We start from the raw sequence: 17,323 nt of genomic DNA, 5'->3' as shown, positions 1-17,323 counted from the left end.
CACCCAATCTGGCATCACCAGAAGAACTTGTGCTTGGTCAGTTCTTATCTTTTTCAGAGCTCAGGGGAGGGGAGCAATCGGTGGAAAGGAGTGTAGGGGTGCCACATTAGAATCTAGTCAAAATGCATCTCCGAGCGAGAGCCGTTTTGGAAAATCCGGCTTGAAGAAGTACTGACATCACACGTTCTTGGCAGTGGCTAATAGATCTAGCCAAGGTTCTACGCAGTTCCGCAAGAGACCTTGAGCCACCTCCTAATGCCATTTGTGGGCCACTAGGCATCAACAGCAGAATTAGTCTGCCCTGACTTTCAAAGAGCCTGCTAGGTGTTGTAGGACCAGGAAAATGTCCTGATGTTCCAGCCACGTACAGAGACGAATTGCCTCTTGGCATGAGTTCCACAACCCCACACTACCCTGTTTTTTGCAGTACCACATGGTGGCAGTGTTGTCCTTGAACACCTGAAATAGCATTCCCTTGATGGATGGGAGGATGGCTTTCAATGCCAATCGATTCGATCTCAACAACAAGTTGATGTGGAGCTGAGACTCCGCTGGAGACCAGAGGCCTCTGATCTACACGCCATCCCAGAAGCGATGCATCAGTCACCTGTCAGCTCTAGGTTGAGAAGGATGAGGGGTCTGCCGCTGACCCAATCGGGGAAATTTAACCACTGCTGCAGGTCTTGCATGTTCTCCTTCAATATCTGGAGCAGGCCGGAGACATTCCTCTAATGCTGTGCCCACTGGGACTTCAGATCCCACTGCTGAATTTGCATATGCCAACGAGCATGCTTCCCCAGCAGAATGCAGGGGACCATCAGATCAAGTAGTCTCAGAGTCAGTCCCAACCGAAATCCAGGATTAGGTTGAAACAGCAGGATCATAGCCTGAATGCCCTGGGCACTCCTCATTGAATTGCACCTTGTCCAGAATGGCTCAGATGAAAGGCAGCATCTGAGAAAGTGTCAGGTGTGACTTAGACACGTTGACAGTGAACTCCAGGAAATGCAGGCGGTCCACCGTAGTCTGGAGGTGGGTAACGACTGCCTGTGGCGAGCCTGCCTTAAGCAACGAGTCATTCAAGTAGGGAAAGACTGGAACTAACTCCCTAACTCCGCAGATGTGCAGCAACCACCACTATTACCTTTGTAAGCACCTGATATGCACTGGTGAGACCAAAAGGGAGAACAGCGAACTAAAAATGATCTTGTCCAATCAGGAAAGCATTTGGGGGGTCTAAGATTGGACAGAGGCCTTAGTCCTTTTTAGGCACCTGAAAGTAGCGCGAATAGCAACCATAACGTACCACCATAACCTACCTCGAATGCCAGCAACCTCTTAACAGGTACTTTGGCCAAAAGGGCCTGCCATAATTGTGCAACAGGGAGAGGTGGTTCTCCGTCAGCTGAACTGAGGACGGAGGCAGGGTTTCTAGTCATGGAAGGGTGCAACCCAGCTGGAGAATTTGGAGCACTCAATTGTCTGAAGATGGGGCTTGACACTGGGGCAGGAGTTGCTTGATCCTGCCTCCAACAGGGTGCTTGTGTTGTTGTGAGGGCATACTAAAGGGTTTGGAAGCTGCGGCTGCTGGGGGTGGTGAACTGAGTAGATCTCTATTTGTGGTTCTCACTGGACTTGTGGGAGCTGTGTCCATGGGCACAAAAGACTGAGAAGCCTGTTGGCCATGGTAACCTCGACCGTAGCCACAGATGGAGTGAAATAAAGAGGTTGTCCTTGGGTCATAGTGAGCCCCAATGACTGGAAGCACTTGAAACACTACAGCCCTGAATCAGCCAGGCATGGCGGCGGAGTGCCTCTGATGAAGCAACGGCCCTGCCCATCAAGACTGCCATGTCCAGTCTGCATCTGATGGAAAAATTTGCTGCAATAACCTGGTTCTGGATGGCTCGGTCCTCATCCGAGACCAAAGGCAGCACTTGTGCAACTCAGCCCACACAGTACTGCTATATGAGCCCAAGAGATGGGCGATGTACACCGACCATAGTGAAAGACTGGGGGAAGAGAAACTCCCTTCCTGAAGGTATCCAGCCTCTTGGATTCCCTATCCAGTGGAGTGGTAGGGATCATGCTGCAATTCACTCTGGATGCTGAGGCCTGTATCGCCAGGCTCTCAAAAGTGGGATGCTAGGTGAGGAAAGCTGGATCCCCAGGAGTGTGGCGGTGACAACGTGCAATCAGAGTGTCTGTGAAGGACTTGGTCTGAATAGTACATCAGAGAGAGCTTCACTGAAGGGCAATAGCTGAAGCATCTCCAACAAGACATTGGTCTTGCACTCAAAGGAGGGCAGATGGGGGACAAAGACATCAGCTAACCTCCTCACCACCATAGCAAAGGAAGCCCCTTCCTCAGTAGCCACACTAGGTGGAGGGACCAGGCCAGTTAATGGTGAAATGTCCAGGCCATTGCCACCTGCAAGCTTCTCATACCAGCTGTCATCCACCAACTAGGCCAGAGAGTCTTCATAGGGATCAGAGTAACTGTATTCATCCTCAGATCCACCCCAGCCAAGGAAAGGGGGCACTGTATTCGACCCAGGCAATCAGTGGAGTTCAGGTGGCGCCGGAGTCTATGTCGAATGTCGTCGGTTAGGCTCCGTGTAGGAGTTGGAAACGACTATGGGCTTGGTGCCATGGAAACAGTGCCACTGGACCCTGAAAAAGTTTGTGGGTTAGTGACTGGTATCAGTCTTGATCCAGGAACAAATCCAGAGGGCCTGACTGGCACCAAGGGCTAAGTCACCAGTGGGAGTCCTTTCTGGGCCCCTACCAGGGGTTGCTCTGGTTCCAGGAAACTCAGGGAGGTACGAAGCGAACCCGGGCTTGAGTTCCATAGGTGGAGTGTTGGAGCAGGGCTGCTACTTTGTTGTCTCCACGTCTCGTCTAATTACTTGGACGAATGCGGTGAAGCCAAAGACCAAATCGACTGCTTACATTTCTAAAGCTTGTGGAACTTACCCGATGACAACTTTGACCATGATAGACAACAACTCTGAGAGCAGGCCCAGTACGTGTAGTGGTGCAAAGTCATCTGATATTGGGCTGCCAGGAGCTCAGTCTCCCACTCCTGAATTGCCTTCTGATTCAGTGTGCGGCAGTTGGGACAGTTCCTAGAGTCGTGATCCGGCTCTAGGCACCACAGACAAACCAGATGGAGGTCTATCCCAGACATCTGCCAGTGAAAGGCCCCACATGATTTTTAATCCCTGGCTTCTTTGGCGACATGCCTAGCACAATAGGAGCAAAATGCTCACAAAAACACGAACAAAAGAAAGGAACTGATGTCAGGGAGCTGGAGTGGCGACACACTCTGCGTGGACGACGCAGAGCCAATCGATGCGACTTACCGGCACTGCTCAATATTTTTCAGATCCAGCTTGAAGCCTGGGCAATAATCTAAGGTAAGGTATTTGCGGCTAGAAGTCTCTACCAGATATGATGATATTCACTTTGGAGAGTACAACATCCACCACCACCTCTTCGCACTAAGCAGTGAAAACCAGAAGAATCAAGGACAGCACTTTGGTAGACAGCACAGCTGAAAAACCAGGCAATGATAGACCTATTAGTGAGTAAAGCAGGCCCAATGGGTAAGATAAAAGAATCAGTGCACACATAACAGGCAGTTCTTTGAATTTGATCAGATTGAACAGGTGCATTACCATGTCATTGCTCTGTGCCTGTTTCCACTCTTGCTGCTGCATGCGAGATGCTGAGAAAGTCACAATAAAGACCCGTAGTTTATCATTTATCCATGGTGTAACCATAGATCAATTTGCATTTAGAATGTCAGGTAATGTTAATTTGGGAATTTAAAGGTTGACAAAAATAATAGAAGGTGAATCAGCTAGCTGATTCAAAGTTACATTCAAAGTTAGATATTTATGTATCAAAAAGTAAGGATAAGAACCTTTTCGACATGGGTAGAGCATTGGCCAAAAGATGACACTGTCCAGAGGACAGCTCTGTCGCAAGAAACCAATGCTTCAATTTGGCTAGTGTTCAGTTTACGACATTCTGTCTGCATCCAATCACCAAGCGACATGGGACAATAAAATTATCTGTTGCCACCCAGTGTAAGGCCAGTAGGTTCTGACACTAGGCTAGGACTCTTACCCCTTACCAGTCATTGCTCATCCATACCCCGACTTTTGCAGGACTTGAATCTTGATACGCTTTAATAATTATCCAATACATCCATTTGTGAATTGCTAACAAAAGGATGACTATATTGCTTTGTAAATATGGGGGCAAAGTGGACATTTAAAATTCTGTGTTACTGCCATACGTTCTCTATCCCTATGTGGAGTGGTGTGGCTCACTGGTTAGAGGCGGCTGACCCGGAAGCAGAGGACGGCCCTGGACCAGGGTTCAATTCCTGACGCGGCAGGGTCGTGGACCAGGGTCAGCGGACTCGATAATTCTCGCCTCTGTGCCTACTCTAACCAGGGATCACACTCGGCAACTCTGGGCATTAGCTTGCCTCATCTCCACAACGGCCCCCCACATACGCCGGGGATGCCTGGTTTCACCTTGGAGATACTCAGTAGGGACCATCTCACAGGGAAAGCCAGGAAGGGTTACCCAGCGGTCTACAGCGCGGAGATACCCCATGTGGGGTGATTCATGCGCTTTACAAGACATCATTACATTACATTACATATGTGCACATCAGAGCAGTAAACTATGGTGTTCATTTATAATTCTGAGTTTATATGCAATATAAAAAATATTCATATTATGTGGCATTGCTTTTTATTATTAATATGGTTAAAATCAATGACTAACAAAAGTATTTTAAAAGGAAATCTGGCTTCTTGGAACTCACTAATATGAAAATGATAAATGATATAATTATAAATATCGTTTTTTTTTCAGCACATCAACATTACTATTCTGCTTTTTAAAGGAAGCCTATAGTCTGCTATTCTGTATGTGGTCCTTTGTATCATCTTTTTTGAGAGTTTTAAAGAAGCTTGCAGCTCCACTAGGTATTTGTAAAAATGCTTTGTGTACAGAGATATTGGGTAGAAAAAAAACTAACATGATCTAAAAGTAGCAAGAGGTACTAGAGGATCTAGGTGCTGCCACCATAGGTATTAAAAGGAATTCCAAAGAATGGAGTCTGGAAGACCAGCAGGTTGATGCACTGGTTAATAATGAATGGAGTCATTTTTATATAGCCGGCCTTCCTCATGAGGCATTGGTGTGTGGCACAGAGAGCATGGATACACAAAATAACTAGTAAATAGTATTGCAGTATACAGCAGAATACACAAAACTTTAAAGCAGTAACATTGTGGGAGCATCCCTTGAGTTAGTTAGGAGTGGAAGGCTGAAGAGGTGCCTTTTATTTAGTTGCTGAACACTAGGGTCGGGGACTGCAGTTCACAGTTTTGCAGAGACAGAGATCCTACAGGATGCCTGAGAAAATTAGAATCCTTGAGAGGTCTTGAATGTCGGTGTTTGAGGTACTGAGCATTTCTGCTCCGAACACCGCTTGGGCCTGCTGATAAGTTGATTGGACATCTATATATAGGGAATGGTTTAGAAGATTGACTTTGCAAGTAAGACATTTGATTTTGAATGTAATCCTCGCTTCAACGGGGAAACAAGGTCATTTTTGGAGGATGAGTAAGATATTGTATCATTTTCTGTTTGTTGACAGAGAAAGTGTTGCTAACTGAAGTACTGCCCTGATAGGGGTCAGTTAGGATTACATAATACTGGCAAGGATGGCATTTCTAGAGGCCAGACAAGACTACAGCTAGGGCAGTCAAACAACTGAGTGGGATCGAGTGAGATCTCACCGATTTTACTGAGGTGAATAGTAATGCGATGAAGCCAAACCCCTTTACTGCGTTCATCAATTAGGCTGCATTTGTTTCTGTTTTGGTGGGATAGGAGAAAAAAATTCAGGTACAGAGAATTTAGCTGCAAGAAATCTTCTGACATCCGAGATTTAAGCTTGGTAAGGAGTGGTAGAGGGAGTGAATGTCAATTATGGATGAAATATTCATATAGAGTTGTAGATTGTACTGATGGATGGCCAAAGGTGTCTGCTAATGGTACTTACATTATCTATATGAGCAGCACCCTGACTCCTTGGCCATCCTCCACTCAATGAAAGATCATCTATTGTAATTGAGGTGGACTACAGTAATGTCCACTTGGCTTCAAAGTGCCTTTTAAAATGGGGCGTGGATTGGCGCCTGGAGAGCATGGCAGCTTTCCCGTAGGGCTCTAGACGAGAGAGGGAGACTATGATCACACAGACTGTCAAGCGCGTAGGACAGGAAAGGCACCGGTATGTAAGGGGCCCCTGACCTCAATGCGCACATTCTCGCATGTTTATATGTGTGACAAACAAGCAGTTTTTGAAGTTTTAAGACCAATGGCGAGTTTGCAATATCGCGGCCGCCATTTTGTTTTCAAAATGCGTAACGGCAGCGCTTACTCGCCCTCATACAGTTGACAACTGCAACAACTTTCCTCCCTTTCCAAATTGGAACTCTCATATCGTGATTTCCTGCATTTTCCACCCGTTTATTTTTTTATTTTTGCTGCAATAGCTTCTTTTCTGCAACCCTTTTACTCTCCGCCTGAAGTAACCACAGACGCCATTTTAGGTGTCACCTGGGTTCTTAACAGCAGACGATTGAGGAGATAAAAGCAACTTTAATTCTATGAACTTTTGCTTGTCACGTATAGCTTCTCAAGGTATTTTTTTTTCATCTTTTTTATTGTACCAGCACAGACACTGTAACTGGGTTGCTTATACATTCAGTTTGGGATGTATTTGGATAATAAATGCGACATAACTACTCACAAAGGTGGCTGCGATGTTTGGTGATATATGAAGAGTCAGGTCTTCCCTGATTTGCAAATTAGCCAGAAATATTCTTTCAGCACCTGACAAGTTACCAGAGATCTCTCATCGCATTACTCTGATGGTTCGAGACTTTTAGGTGTTTACTCAATACTTGATGGGTAGAACAAAAGGGTTTTCTTTTATCACACCCAAACCAAAGCGTGTTTTTATTAAAAATTCGAAATTATTCTCGCAGCTCTCAAAGTTGGAGAATTCTGGTTCTCTGGAGTCTGAAGACGACAGTGGTATAATGGATCAAGAGCGTTTTGCTCCAGGGAAACCAAACGTAAAACGCCTCAAACAGGATCCACCTTCTCCTCCCAAAGCAGACTCCTCAGTTTCTATGGATCTATTGCTGCAGGAAATAAGAGCTCTCAGACCCTTTATGGAGGAAACCAATTCTAAGTTGCAAACTCTCTCTGACCGCTGGTTACACCTTGATACCAGAATCTCAGATATGGAACATAGAGTCTCAGCCTTGGACGAAACCTCCAACACGGTTTCTTTCATGCAGTTGCAAGTTTCATCTCTTCAAAAACAAGTTGAGGACTCGCCGCAACAGGAGGAATAACCTACGTATTTATGGTCTGAATGAAGGGATCGAAGGATCAGACCCTATCTCTTTTTACAAATCTTTTATACCGAAGGTTCTACACATGCCAGAGGATACCACTTTGAATATTCAACGCACTCATAGACTGGACAGAGTTTCTAACAGTTCCGCTTCTTCATAAAGACACAGAGGAGTTATTCTCTATTTTTTAGAATACACAAATCTGCTGAAAGTTTTGGCGGCTGCTAAGGTTGCTCAGTGAGTTTCATGATCTGGGTCCACACTATTTTTTGCGCAGGATTACTCAAGAGCTACAGCAGCTAGGCACACTGCTTTCCTTGACATGAGATCAGATCTTCGAGCAAGGGTTGCAAGATACGGCCTCTTCCACCCTTGCATATTCAAAGTCACATTCAATAACAGAACGTCCTCATATGAAGACCCTGTCTGACTGCAGAGTTTCATTAATTCATACAGATCGAGTCAAATGGATTCTTCAAGGCCTTCTTCCTCGCATGGCACTTGACTTTTAATGTTCTCATATGTTGGATTTTACCTTACTATGTTTGCAGGTTCTTTAATGACTAGTATATTGCTAGAGTTTCACATAGCCTTTCGATTCATGGTTGCAGTTATGTACCTTTATTGTTCTACAGATTTGCTGTTTTTGTTCATACATTATTGTTATATGCCTCACCAAATACATTCATTCTCTGTTTTTTTTTCCTTCATTCTTTACTTAAACAGTGTTGTTCACAGTGTGACTTGTCCCTTCCTCGGTTGTTCTGGTCCCTGCACGAAGCTCCGCTTGTTCCATGTGGTTCCACCTACCCTCACTTTCGTGTTCCCTTAATGGAAGTATGTTTCTTGTTTTGTCTTATGATTTTGGTTTTATCGTACAGTTCTCCCTTTGTTGTTATTGTGGTGACCTTTGTCTACTTACCCATCTTCATTTCCCTCCTTTAGAGGTTTTTTCTTTGAATTGTTTTTTGTTCTGTATATTGTTTTACATTCCTATACTCCGTTTCTTATTCAATTTTTCTTTTGTGATTGTTTTCTCATACTATTCATGTTTTTGTTCAAGTTTGCTCTGCACTTTTACTGTCATTGATATGTTAGACATCTTACTCTTGGTTTTAAGTCTTGTTTCATGGATTCATGTTTCTTCTCATGATGAGATCACCAATTTTTTCATTCCCTTCTATTTGTTCATATCTATAGATATTTCTGTTGTTACAATAACAAACAGTTTCCAGACATTTCTTGTTCTATGCATTATACCATACTTTACTACTCCGTTCTTTTTCCATCTATTTTCTTCACATACTTTTATCCATCTGATCAATATCTTTTTTCATCATCATACTTACTTCTCTACTGTCTCTTTTTCTCTACATTATGAACGTATTCTACTTTTTCCTTTCTTCAGCATTTTTTATAATACTAATCAAAACTTATGCAACAAATTGGATTTTGGTGCTTCAAACCTGGATTTTTTCATATTTGCTTACTGCACTCTTTCTTTTCTCTACCCATTTACTTTTCTTGTGTTTTACTGGCCTAAAGTTTTCTTATCTTTCCTCCTTTTTTTATTTTTATTTTTTACATAACCATACATCTTTCTCTGCAAAGGATTGGGCTATTGTACTGTAAATTTAAAGCATTCTTTTTTTGTTGTACCTTTTATCTCATTGAATGGGATTGCTGAATTTTGCTGTTTATCATCCTATTTTTATATCTCATGTCACTTCAGTTAGTTTCATGAAACATTAACTGTCCAAATTCTCCTATCAAGAGACAAAGAGTTTTATCACACTTGGCTAAATTGAATACTGACATTGTTTTTCTACAGGAAACTCACCTTACAGATATTGAATCTCTAAAATTAAAAAGGGGTTGGGTGGGCGAGGCTTATTTCTCCCCAGGTGATGGTAAACGAAATGGAGTGGCGATATTATGCCGTAAATTTTCATCAATAACATTGTTATCGCAAGAGTCGGATGATGAGGGGAGATGGATCATTGTAAATTATCATTAAAAGGCGTTCTAATTTCTCTCCTTAATGTCTATGTACCTAAAGAAGGAGATGCTTCCTTTTGGCCTGCCCTAGCAAAACGTATTACTCACTGTATTGATGATAACTTTGTTTTAGCTGGAGACTGTAACCAGGTGTTTGATCCCTTTTTAGATAGGAATTCCAAAGTGTCCTTCATACCCAACAAATCACACAAATCCTTCATTCACACTATACAGCAGCATAAATTGCTTACGCTTGGCGCCTATGTAACCCAACTAATAGGGAATATTCCTTTTACTCCTCTACTCATCATACCCAATCAAGAATTGACTACTTTTTCTATTTCATAACATTTCACAATCCCTTACCCAAGCAGAAATTGGCCCTACTCTTTTATCAGATCACGCACCAGTTGCCATCAGTTTTGATATTCTTCCCAAGAATACTGCTCCCAAGAGATGGCGTTTTAATAATGCACTCCTTTTAGACTCCAAATTCACCACGGCTTTCTCTTCATTCTCTGTGGAATATTTTGAGAGGAATACCTCAGATTCCCTTTCTCCTGTTATTATTTGGTTTGCCTTTAAGGCATTAGCTAGAGGTATTATTTTAGACTATGTAGCAAAGAAACGAAAAGCTGCACGCAAGATAACTAGAGATCTTCTTCAAGATATTAAGGCATTAGAACACTCATACTACACATCTCATTCAGAAGGTTGTTTAAAAGCCCTTATTAATGCTAAGTTGGAATTCAACAAAAAAACAACAGAAGATGCTTCACTTTACTTGTTAAAATCTAGCGTGAAATTTTATGGTGGTAAACACAAAGCTGGTAAAATCTTAGCCAATTACTTAAAGATTCGCCAAAACAGACTAAATATGGAATCGGTCTTTGATGAACATTCAGTTTTAAAATTCAAAGTTGCCGAAATTTTACATGAATTTTCTCTCTTTTACAAATCCTTATACTCTTCAGAAACCCAACCCACAGATCACCCACTTTCAGAATTCTTTTCCAACATCCAAAAACCTTCACAAACCCTTTTAGATTTTAGAATCGGACATTTCCCAGCATGAACTCTTAAAAGCCCTTCAGATACTCAAAAAAGACAAAGCTCCTGGCCCGGATGTCTTTACTGTTGAATTTTACACCTAATTTTCTTCGCTTCTAATATCCAAATTCCAATCACTTATAACTTTCTTTTGCTCCTCAAAAATCTCTTCTGGTTCATTTTCTGAAGCCCACATTTGTCTTATCCCTAAAGACCGTAAAGACTCCAAATATTGCAAAAATTATAGACCAATTTCGCTGATAAAATGTTTTCCAAAGCTTTAACCATACGTCTTGACTCATACCTCCCAAAGTTGTCAGGTAAGGAACAATCTGGATTTGTCAAGGGGCGAGTCATCACAGACAATACATGACTCTTCTTTGATGTTCTATCCAAATCTTCTCGTCTTAATCATCCTTTGGCAGCAATCGCACTAGATGCAGAAAAGGCCTGTGACAGGGTTGAGTGGAAATATCTTTTTTACACCCTTAAGTGTTTTGGATTTGGTCCTAATTTTATAAATGTAATATCCCTTCTCTATTCTAATCCCCATGCAGCAATTTGTGCTAATTGTTTGATCTCATCATTTTTTGACCTAAATAGAGGGGTACGCCAAGGTTGACCTCTTTCTCCTTTTCTTTTTAATTTGGCTTTAGAACCGTTCCCATCTAAACTATGTCAGAATTCGAACATTTATGGTTTCCAAACATCAAATGTTCATGTAAAACTTGCAGCCTATGCAGATGATATTCTCTTATTTATGTCCAAACAAGGAGAATCAATACCAGCCTTTTTAGCAGAAGTGAAATCTTGTTCACTTATCTCTGGATACAAATTAAACAATGATAAATGTGAAATTTTACAGCTAAAGTATACTTTTAGTTCGCAATTTCAAGCTTCTCAATTTAAATGGAGTCCTAATCACATCAAAACACATCACCTCAAATATTTAGGTTTACACTTTACCCCCTTAATCTCAGAAACAGTGACTATGTATAAATAAATGCCTTCAAAAGATTTCAGATCTGACCTCTAAGTGGCATCCCCTTTATTTGTCCTGGTGGGGCCGCTTCGATACCATAAAGATAATGTTGTCACCCATAGTATTGTATACTATTTCGAATATCCCAACTCCCATTAACTCCAAATCTATTAAAAAAATTAATTCCACCTTATCTCCTTTCTAATGGAATAATAAGAAAGCCTGCATGTCTTTATTAAAACAGAGGGGGGAGTTAATTTCCCAGATTTCCACGCTTATCATAAGGCTTTCTTATTGCGTCAGGCCTTTCTATGGTTGCTTGATTCTGCAGATGAATGTCCTCTCTGGACCTCAATTGAACACCTATTTATGTCTCCTTATTCATTTTGTGAATGCCTTTCTTTCTCCCGTAAGCCACAATACATTTCCACTCCTGTTTTGAAACATACTTCTAAATTACTTGACTTACCTACCCGTTCTCCTCCTGCTTCTAAAGATTCCTTTTTAAACTCCACAATTTGGCACAATAAAGATGTATTGATTTATAACAAACCCTTTTACTGGAGGACTTGGAGAGACAGAGGTTTGCTATGGATTCGTCAATTATTCTTAAATTCTGAATTTTTACCTTATTCCATGCTCATGAGAGCATTTAACTTACCGGCTTCCTTTATTCATAAATACAATGCACTTAAACATGCTGTATTAGAAGCTTATTCTCAGGTACCTGGTGCACCAGCTATCTCCAACAAATTAGACTCCTCTTTAAAACTCCATACTCTATTATTGACCAAACCCTCAGCTTCTACTATCTACAAACACTTACAAGGCATTGATACTGATAGACAGAAAACAAAAATTGAAGAGGCATGGGAAAAAGATTTAGTTGTATGTTGGCCGATCTCACTATGGAAAATCATCTGGTCAAAAATATGCAAGCCTTCTAGAGCAGCTAACACCACACAAACATTATGTGGCTATAATAGACTTTTGTTTACCCCAACCATTTTATGTAAACGTTATTCAACCACTCCAGACACTTGTTGGACCTGCTCTTCTCCTAATGCTGACATATTTCATATGTTGTTCTTTTGCCCACTAGTACATTCTTTTTGGATGCAAGTATGGTCACAAATTAATTTGGTATACAACACTACTTTCCCATTTTCTATTACTCATATTTTTCTGGGTCGCCTCTCATCTATTTGGAACGAGTCCTCACTAAATGTTAAAATTATCGATTTGTTATTAGCGATTGCCTTTAAACAAATTTCCGCCAACAGGAAAGATTTTTCGAAGATTTCACATAAAACCTGGTGGTACACGGTTTGTCATAATCAAAGGTTAGATACTGCCTTTGTATATCCACCTCAAATGGCTAAAAAACGTGTTGACTTGTGGGCCCCAGTTACAACATTCATTGATAGTAGTGCCCAGAAATACTCTTTACCATGGCCATCTCAACAGGAGGATCCCAAACCACCCTGACCTCCCTAATGGTTCCATTATTTATTTTCTTTCATATTTCCTATATTGCATATATCTTTCATTCAATGTACAATGTTCCCTTTTATGATTTGCTTATGTAGTGTTAGACCAATTTCTTTCCTTTTCAGAGACAAGATTGGAATGTGATGTTATATTATTTGTAACATGTACTCTGTATGGTCACCATGTTCCTTTCAAATATCTCTGAACTTAAAAAAATGCCCTTTAAAAATTAAAATGAACATATTTCAAAAAGTTAATAATGTTGATGACAAAAATATCTTGGTGACTTGTGTCACGTCAAAATTAGCTGGATATGAACATTAAAATCAGCAAGAAGCAAAGATAACATAATAAAAACAGTTTCAAATCGAAAAGGTCTGTCTACGTACCTCTAAGTAGCTAATATCTGTTATTATCATTAAGGTTTGCACTTGCATAGGACTGCCTTGTAGCTGAAGTGTAGGAAGGCATGCATCCAGTGAGAACAGTACATTGTGACTGTCTCCACAGGTGATTTTCATGATACATGGCTGCAGAATATGCCAATCATACTATATGAGCTAGCCCCCTCAATGGAAAACAGAATACTTCCTACTATGCTTCAGTAAATGCTCATCCTTATGCTCAACACTAGGAAGGGAGAAAGAACTGCCACTCTTTTACAAAATGTGCCATATTGTGTCATACTATATTGCGACTCAAGAAAACATATTTAGCTGTGCTGGATAATGGCATAATCTCAGACCACAAATGACTTTATCCTTGATGCTTTATCAGTGAAAAACTGTTATGGATATGCAGCGTTTATGTTTTCAAGCATACCATGAAATCATTGAGAGAAAATAAGGATGGCTTTAGAGGGGAGACCGTTTAATTATATGGTTTTGTCTATTTTCAAAGAAATCAGCATTTTCCCGGAAAAAAAACCTTTGGAAAAACGAATCTAACTGTTAACCACTAAAAATTTGCTTTGCTGAACAAACTGCTTCCCTTTGTTTAGATTTTCTTTCAACTTATCCACATTATCGACCTGGGGTATTTTTTAATATTTCAGTGAGATGTCTAGTTATTTCACTAACTTCAGGGTATTTGAGAAACAACGAGCACCAGAAATATCAAGATTCAGTGATATCAAGTAACTGCCATTCAACATGTAACTGAGCCAGGCAGGGTCCAGAGCCCCCTGGGGCAGCTACTATCTTCTGCAACTGGACAATGAAGCGACTGCTGGTAGGAAAGCACTTTAGGCATGTTGTACCATCACAATATAAGATGAGGCATGCCAACATGGATCAAGTGGGCAGTGATATTTTGTTGTCTAGACTTGCTTACCCATATGGTGCATTTTTCCTGGTTGCAACACTAGTAAGCAAGGAGGACTGAAACCAACCACCAAGCTGATCTTTGCCTTCCATGTACACATCAGCCCTTTGATCTGCATCTTAAAAAGACAAGAGAAAGAAACACAATTTAAGCATCACAACATCAAACATGTGATTTACAAGTGCACAAAAACACACAATCATGTGACCAGTCTCACACGGTCTACTCACACAAACAACCATTTACAAAAGTATCAACAAACGTATCCTGCCAGACTGACCAACAGAAGAAAACCGAGACCAGCCCTTAAGATCTAATAATTGATGTAATTGTTCAGACAAACCAGTGCTTTGTGTCACAGCTCAGAGGTGAAAGATATTATCCATACACTGACATATCATCTCTGCGAGTCCACTGTCTATAAAGAACTTGACTCATTTTTTAAATCTCTCGAGCACAGGGGATGCCATTTCAAAGTGCTGTCAGTAACACATTTTAGCCATTGCATGGTACTTCATTTATCAGACTCTAAAGATGAAAGAGTTAGCTTTCCAGGGATTCAAGCTCAGAACTTGCAGGTCACACAATGACAGAGCCTTGAATGCTTTACGAAGATAGCAAGAGGATAAAGTGCTCGCAACATGCTTCACATTAAACAATACAACTGGACAAAACGTTGATACCCTGTAAGAGTTCCACCCTCGAAACAGTCTAGACTATTGACAGATAAAGTACGGTTATTTTAACAAAGCGACATTTATGTAACAGGACAGCATCTAGTGGCATGGATTTAAATGTTGTGCTCAGGTTCAGCATGGAGTGAAGTGGGTCTTCATATTTATAATTCACTAACAACTTAAAAAGACCGTGAAAGATTAGGACGCACTGCTTCTATTAACATGGCAAAAGTCTGAATAGCAGAATCTTCAAACAAATGTCTTTCGAATATAGCCAAAGAAGCATTTGAGGCAACCTTTTTGTTGATGGGTAGGAATATGTGGGCAAGCAATAAACACCTCAGAAGCAAAATGTGCATGGAAACCAAGGTAGCTGAATGAAAACAACAGTTTTGCAAAACCCCACGACAATGGTGATTACCATCAGTTAAATTAGCTTAGAGGAATATGTAATGGAGATTTCGATACTGATCCTGTAATGAATTTGCTGTTGTTCGCTTGGTGGTAGTTGGTTCCATAGCCCCTGTGCATTCTCTCACCTGTCCCTACGGGTATAGGCTGTGCTGTCTGAGCTCATGAAACTGGGGAGTAGGGCACAGTCAGTGCTGCTTTGACTAAAGGAAAGAAGTGGTAGGGCAGGAGAGGCCTGAAAGTTCAGCAGGCAAGCACTGAGGGATGACAATTGATGCAGTCTCATCCAAAAATGGGTTCCCGTGCCGGGCCTCAGAACATATGTAAATGTAAATGTATTTGAGCTTATATAGCGCACAGCTACCCACAAAGGGTTTCCCAGCGCTTGCTTAGGGAACCCGTCCTGGTATTCCCCTGTGAGATAACCCCGGCAGGGTATCCACAAGGTGAAAGCCAGGCATCCCGCCGCGAGGGGCCGTTGTGGAGATTAAGCAAGCTATTGCCCAGAGTCGCAGAGCGTGAACCCGTGAGTCGAGAAGGCACCGGAGCGAGAATTATCGAGTCCATGGAATTTTTGAGCCCAAGACCCGCCGAGGCGGGGAATTGAACCCTGGTCCAGGGCCGATCTCAGCTTCCGGGTCTGCCGCCTCTAACCCCTGAGCCACACTTCTCCACGGTCATTGGTCAACATGGTCATTGGGAACATTGTTTCACCCTAGAACAGAGAGAACGATTCATTCCTGGGTGCCAGTGGGTGTAAGCTGGAGGTAAACCTTGACTGAGCAGGCTAAGATGTAGTAGATGCCTCTCCAGTGGGCTGCTGGAGGCTGTGGCGGCCATCAGGACCCAGTGTCCCATGTTAAGCTGGTGAAGTGCCATTGTAGCCACTCTCTTCTTGGGGGCATGTTGGATAAGGCTGTAGCCGCAGCTTAGTGCACCAATTCTAGCCATTTGTGCAGGGATGCCAACAGTAAGCCTTTCAGATGAAATACTAACTGTATAGAGGGGGCAAGAAATGCTACAAACTCGGACTAACTGGTTGGGCAATAGGTAAGCTGCTTGGGAGAGCACTGTATCATACAGCAATTGAATGGTGAGAAGTACCTACTGTTAGAGCACACACATCAAGGAGCTGAGTGGAGGGACATTGTAAACCACTAAGTGGGAGGACTCATGACTGCAGGAAATCCGCCTATTCTACTTGGTCCCCTTGTATTTTTTGCCTTTAGCTTAACCCAACTTTATTGCTGTCATTTGAACTCTGTGCACTTTACCTCTGCTAACCAGTAGTAAAGTGCCTGTGCTGCCCCTTTAAACATGGTCGAACTGGCATATTTCCAATTGGTATATTTAAATTGCAAGGGCCTGCAAGTTAAATGTCACTGGTGAGACAGGTAGCATCTATTGCGCTATCTGCTGTGTTCATAGTGTAAACCATGGCTTCAGGCCTCCCACTGCGGGTCAACTCTGGCAGTTTAAACACTGCAATTCAACCGATCAAGCTAAAACGTTTTGACTGGTTGGAACTTCCCTTTTAAATATCAATAAGTCTTGTTGCTCATAAGGCAGAGTGCATGGTATTTTAAAGTAAGACATTTAGAAATTTAATTCTAACATACCCTGACCGTGATTAGCACCCAAAAGTTATTTTTCACTGCGGCAGCCATTGCTGTCCTACGTAGAAAACCAGAGGTTGGAATAAAAATCCTAATACTGTATGTGAGGAACGGGATAGGTAGAATAATATTAACATAACTATTGTTAATTGGTGAAGTAGGAGTTTTAATATATATTAAGGAAAGGTTATCTTTTCCCTGCCTGAAGTTCATGGAGGGTAAACGTGCATCTGAGCTTCCACTTTTGCCAGTGTAGTAAATAGCATTTAAAAAGGTATGAAAAAGGTGCGAAGGGCTTCCCGAGAACAAATA

The 17,323-nt window shown here is 41.8% G+C and overlaps 1 protein-coding gene across 1 annotated transcript in view; it reads right to left on the bottom strand.

The window, feature by feature from the left end:
* IARS2 (isoleucyl-tRNA synthetase 2, mitochondrial) overlaps window positions 1-17,323 on the bottom strand; it is a 628,540-nt gene that overhangs the window by 151,504 nt on the left and 459,713 nt on the right. The window contains exon 15 of the mRNA XM_086927919.1: window positions 14,317-14,425. Coding sequence (XP_086784045.1) covers window positions 14,317-14,425 — 109 coding nt within the window. The remainder of the gene's footprint in view (window positions 1-14,316; window positions 14,426-17,323) is intronic.

The sequence above is a fragment of the Lissotriton vulgaris genome, chromosome 6 (assembly GCF_964263255.1).
Source record: "Lissotriton vulgaris chromosome 6, aLisVul1.2, whole genome shotgun sequence".
Lineage (NCBI taxonomy): Eukaryota > Metazoa > Chordata > Amphibia > Caudata > Salamandridae > Lissotriton > Lissotriton vulgaris.
The sequence above is the reverse complement of the archived record's forward strand: the minus strand, read 5'-3'. Positions and strand labels throughout refer to the sequence as shown.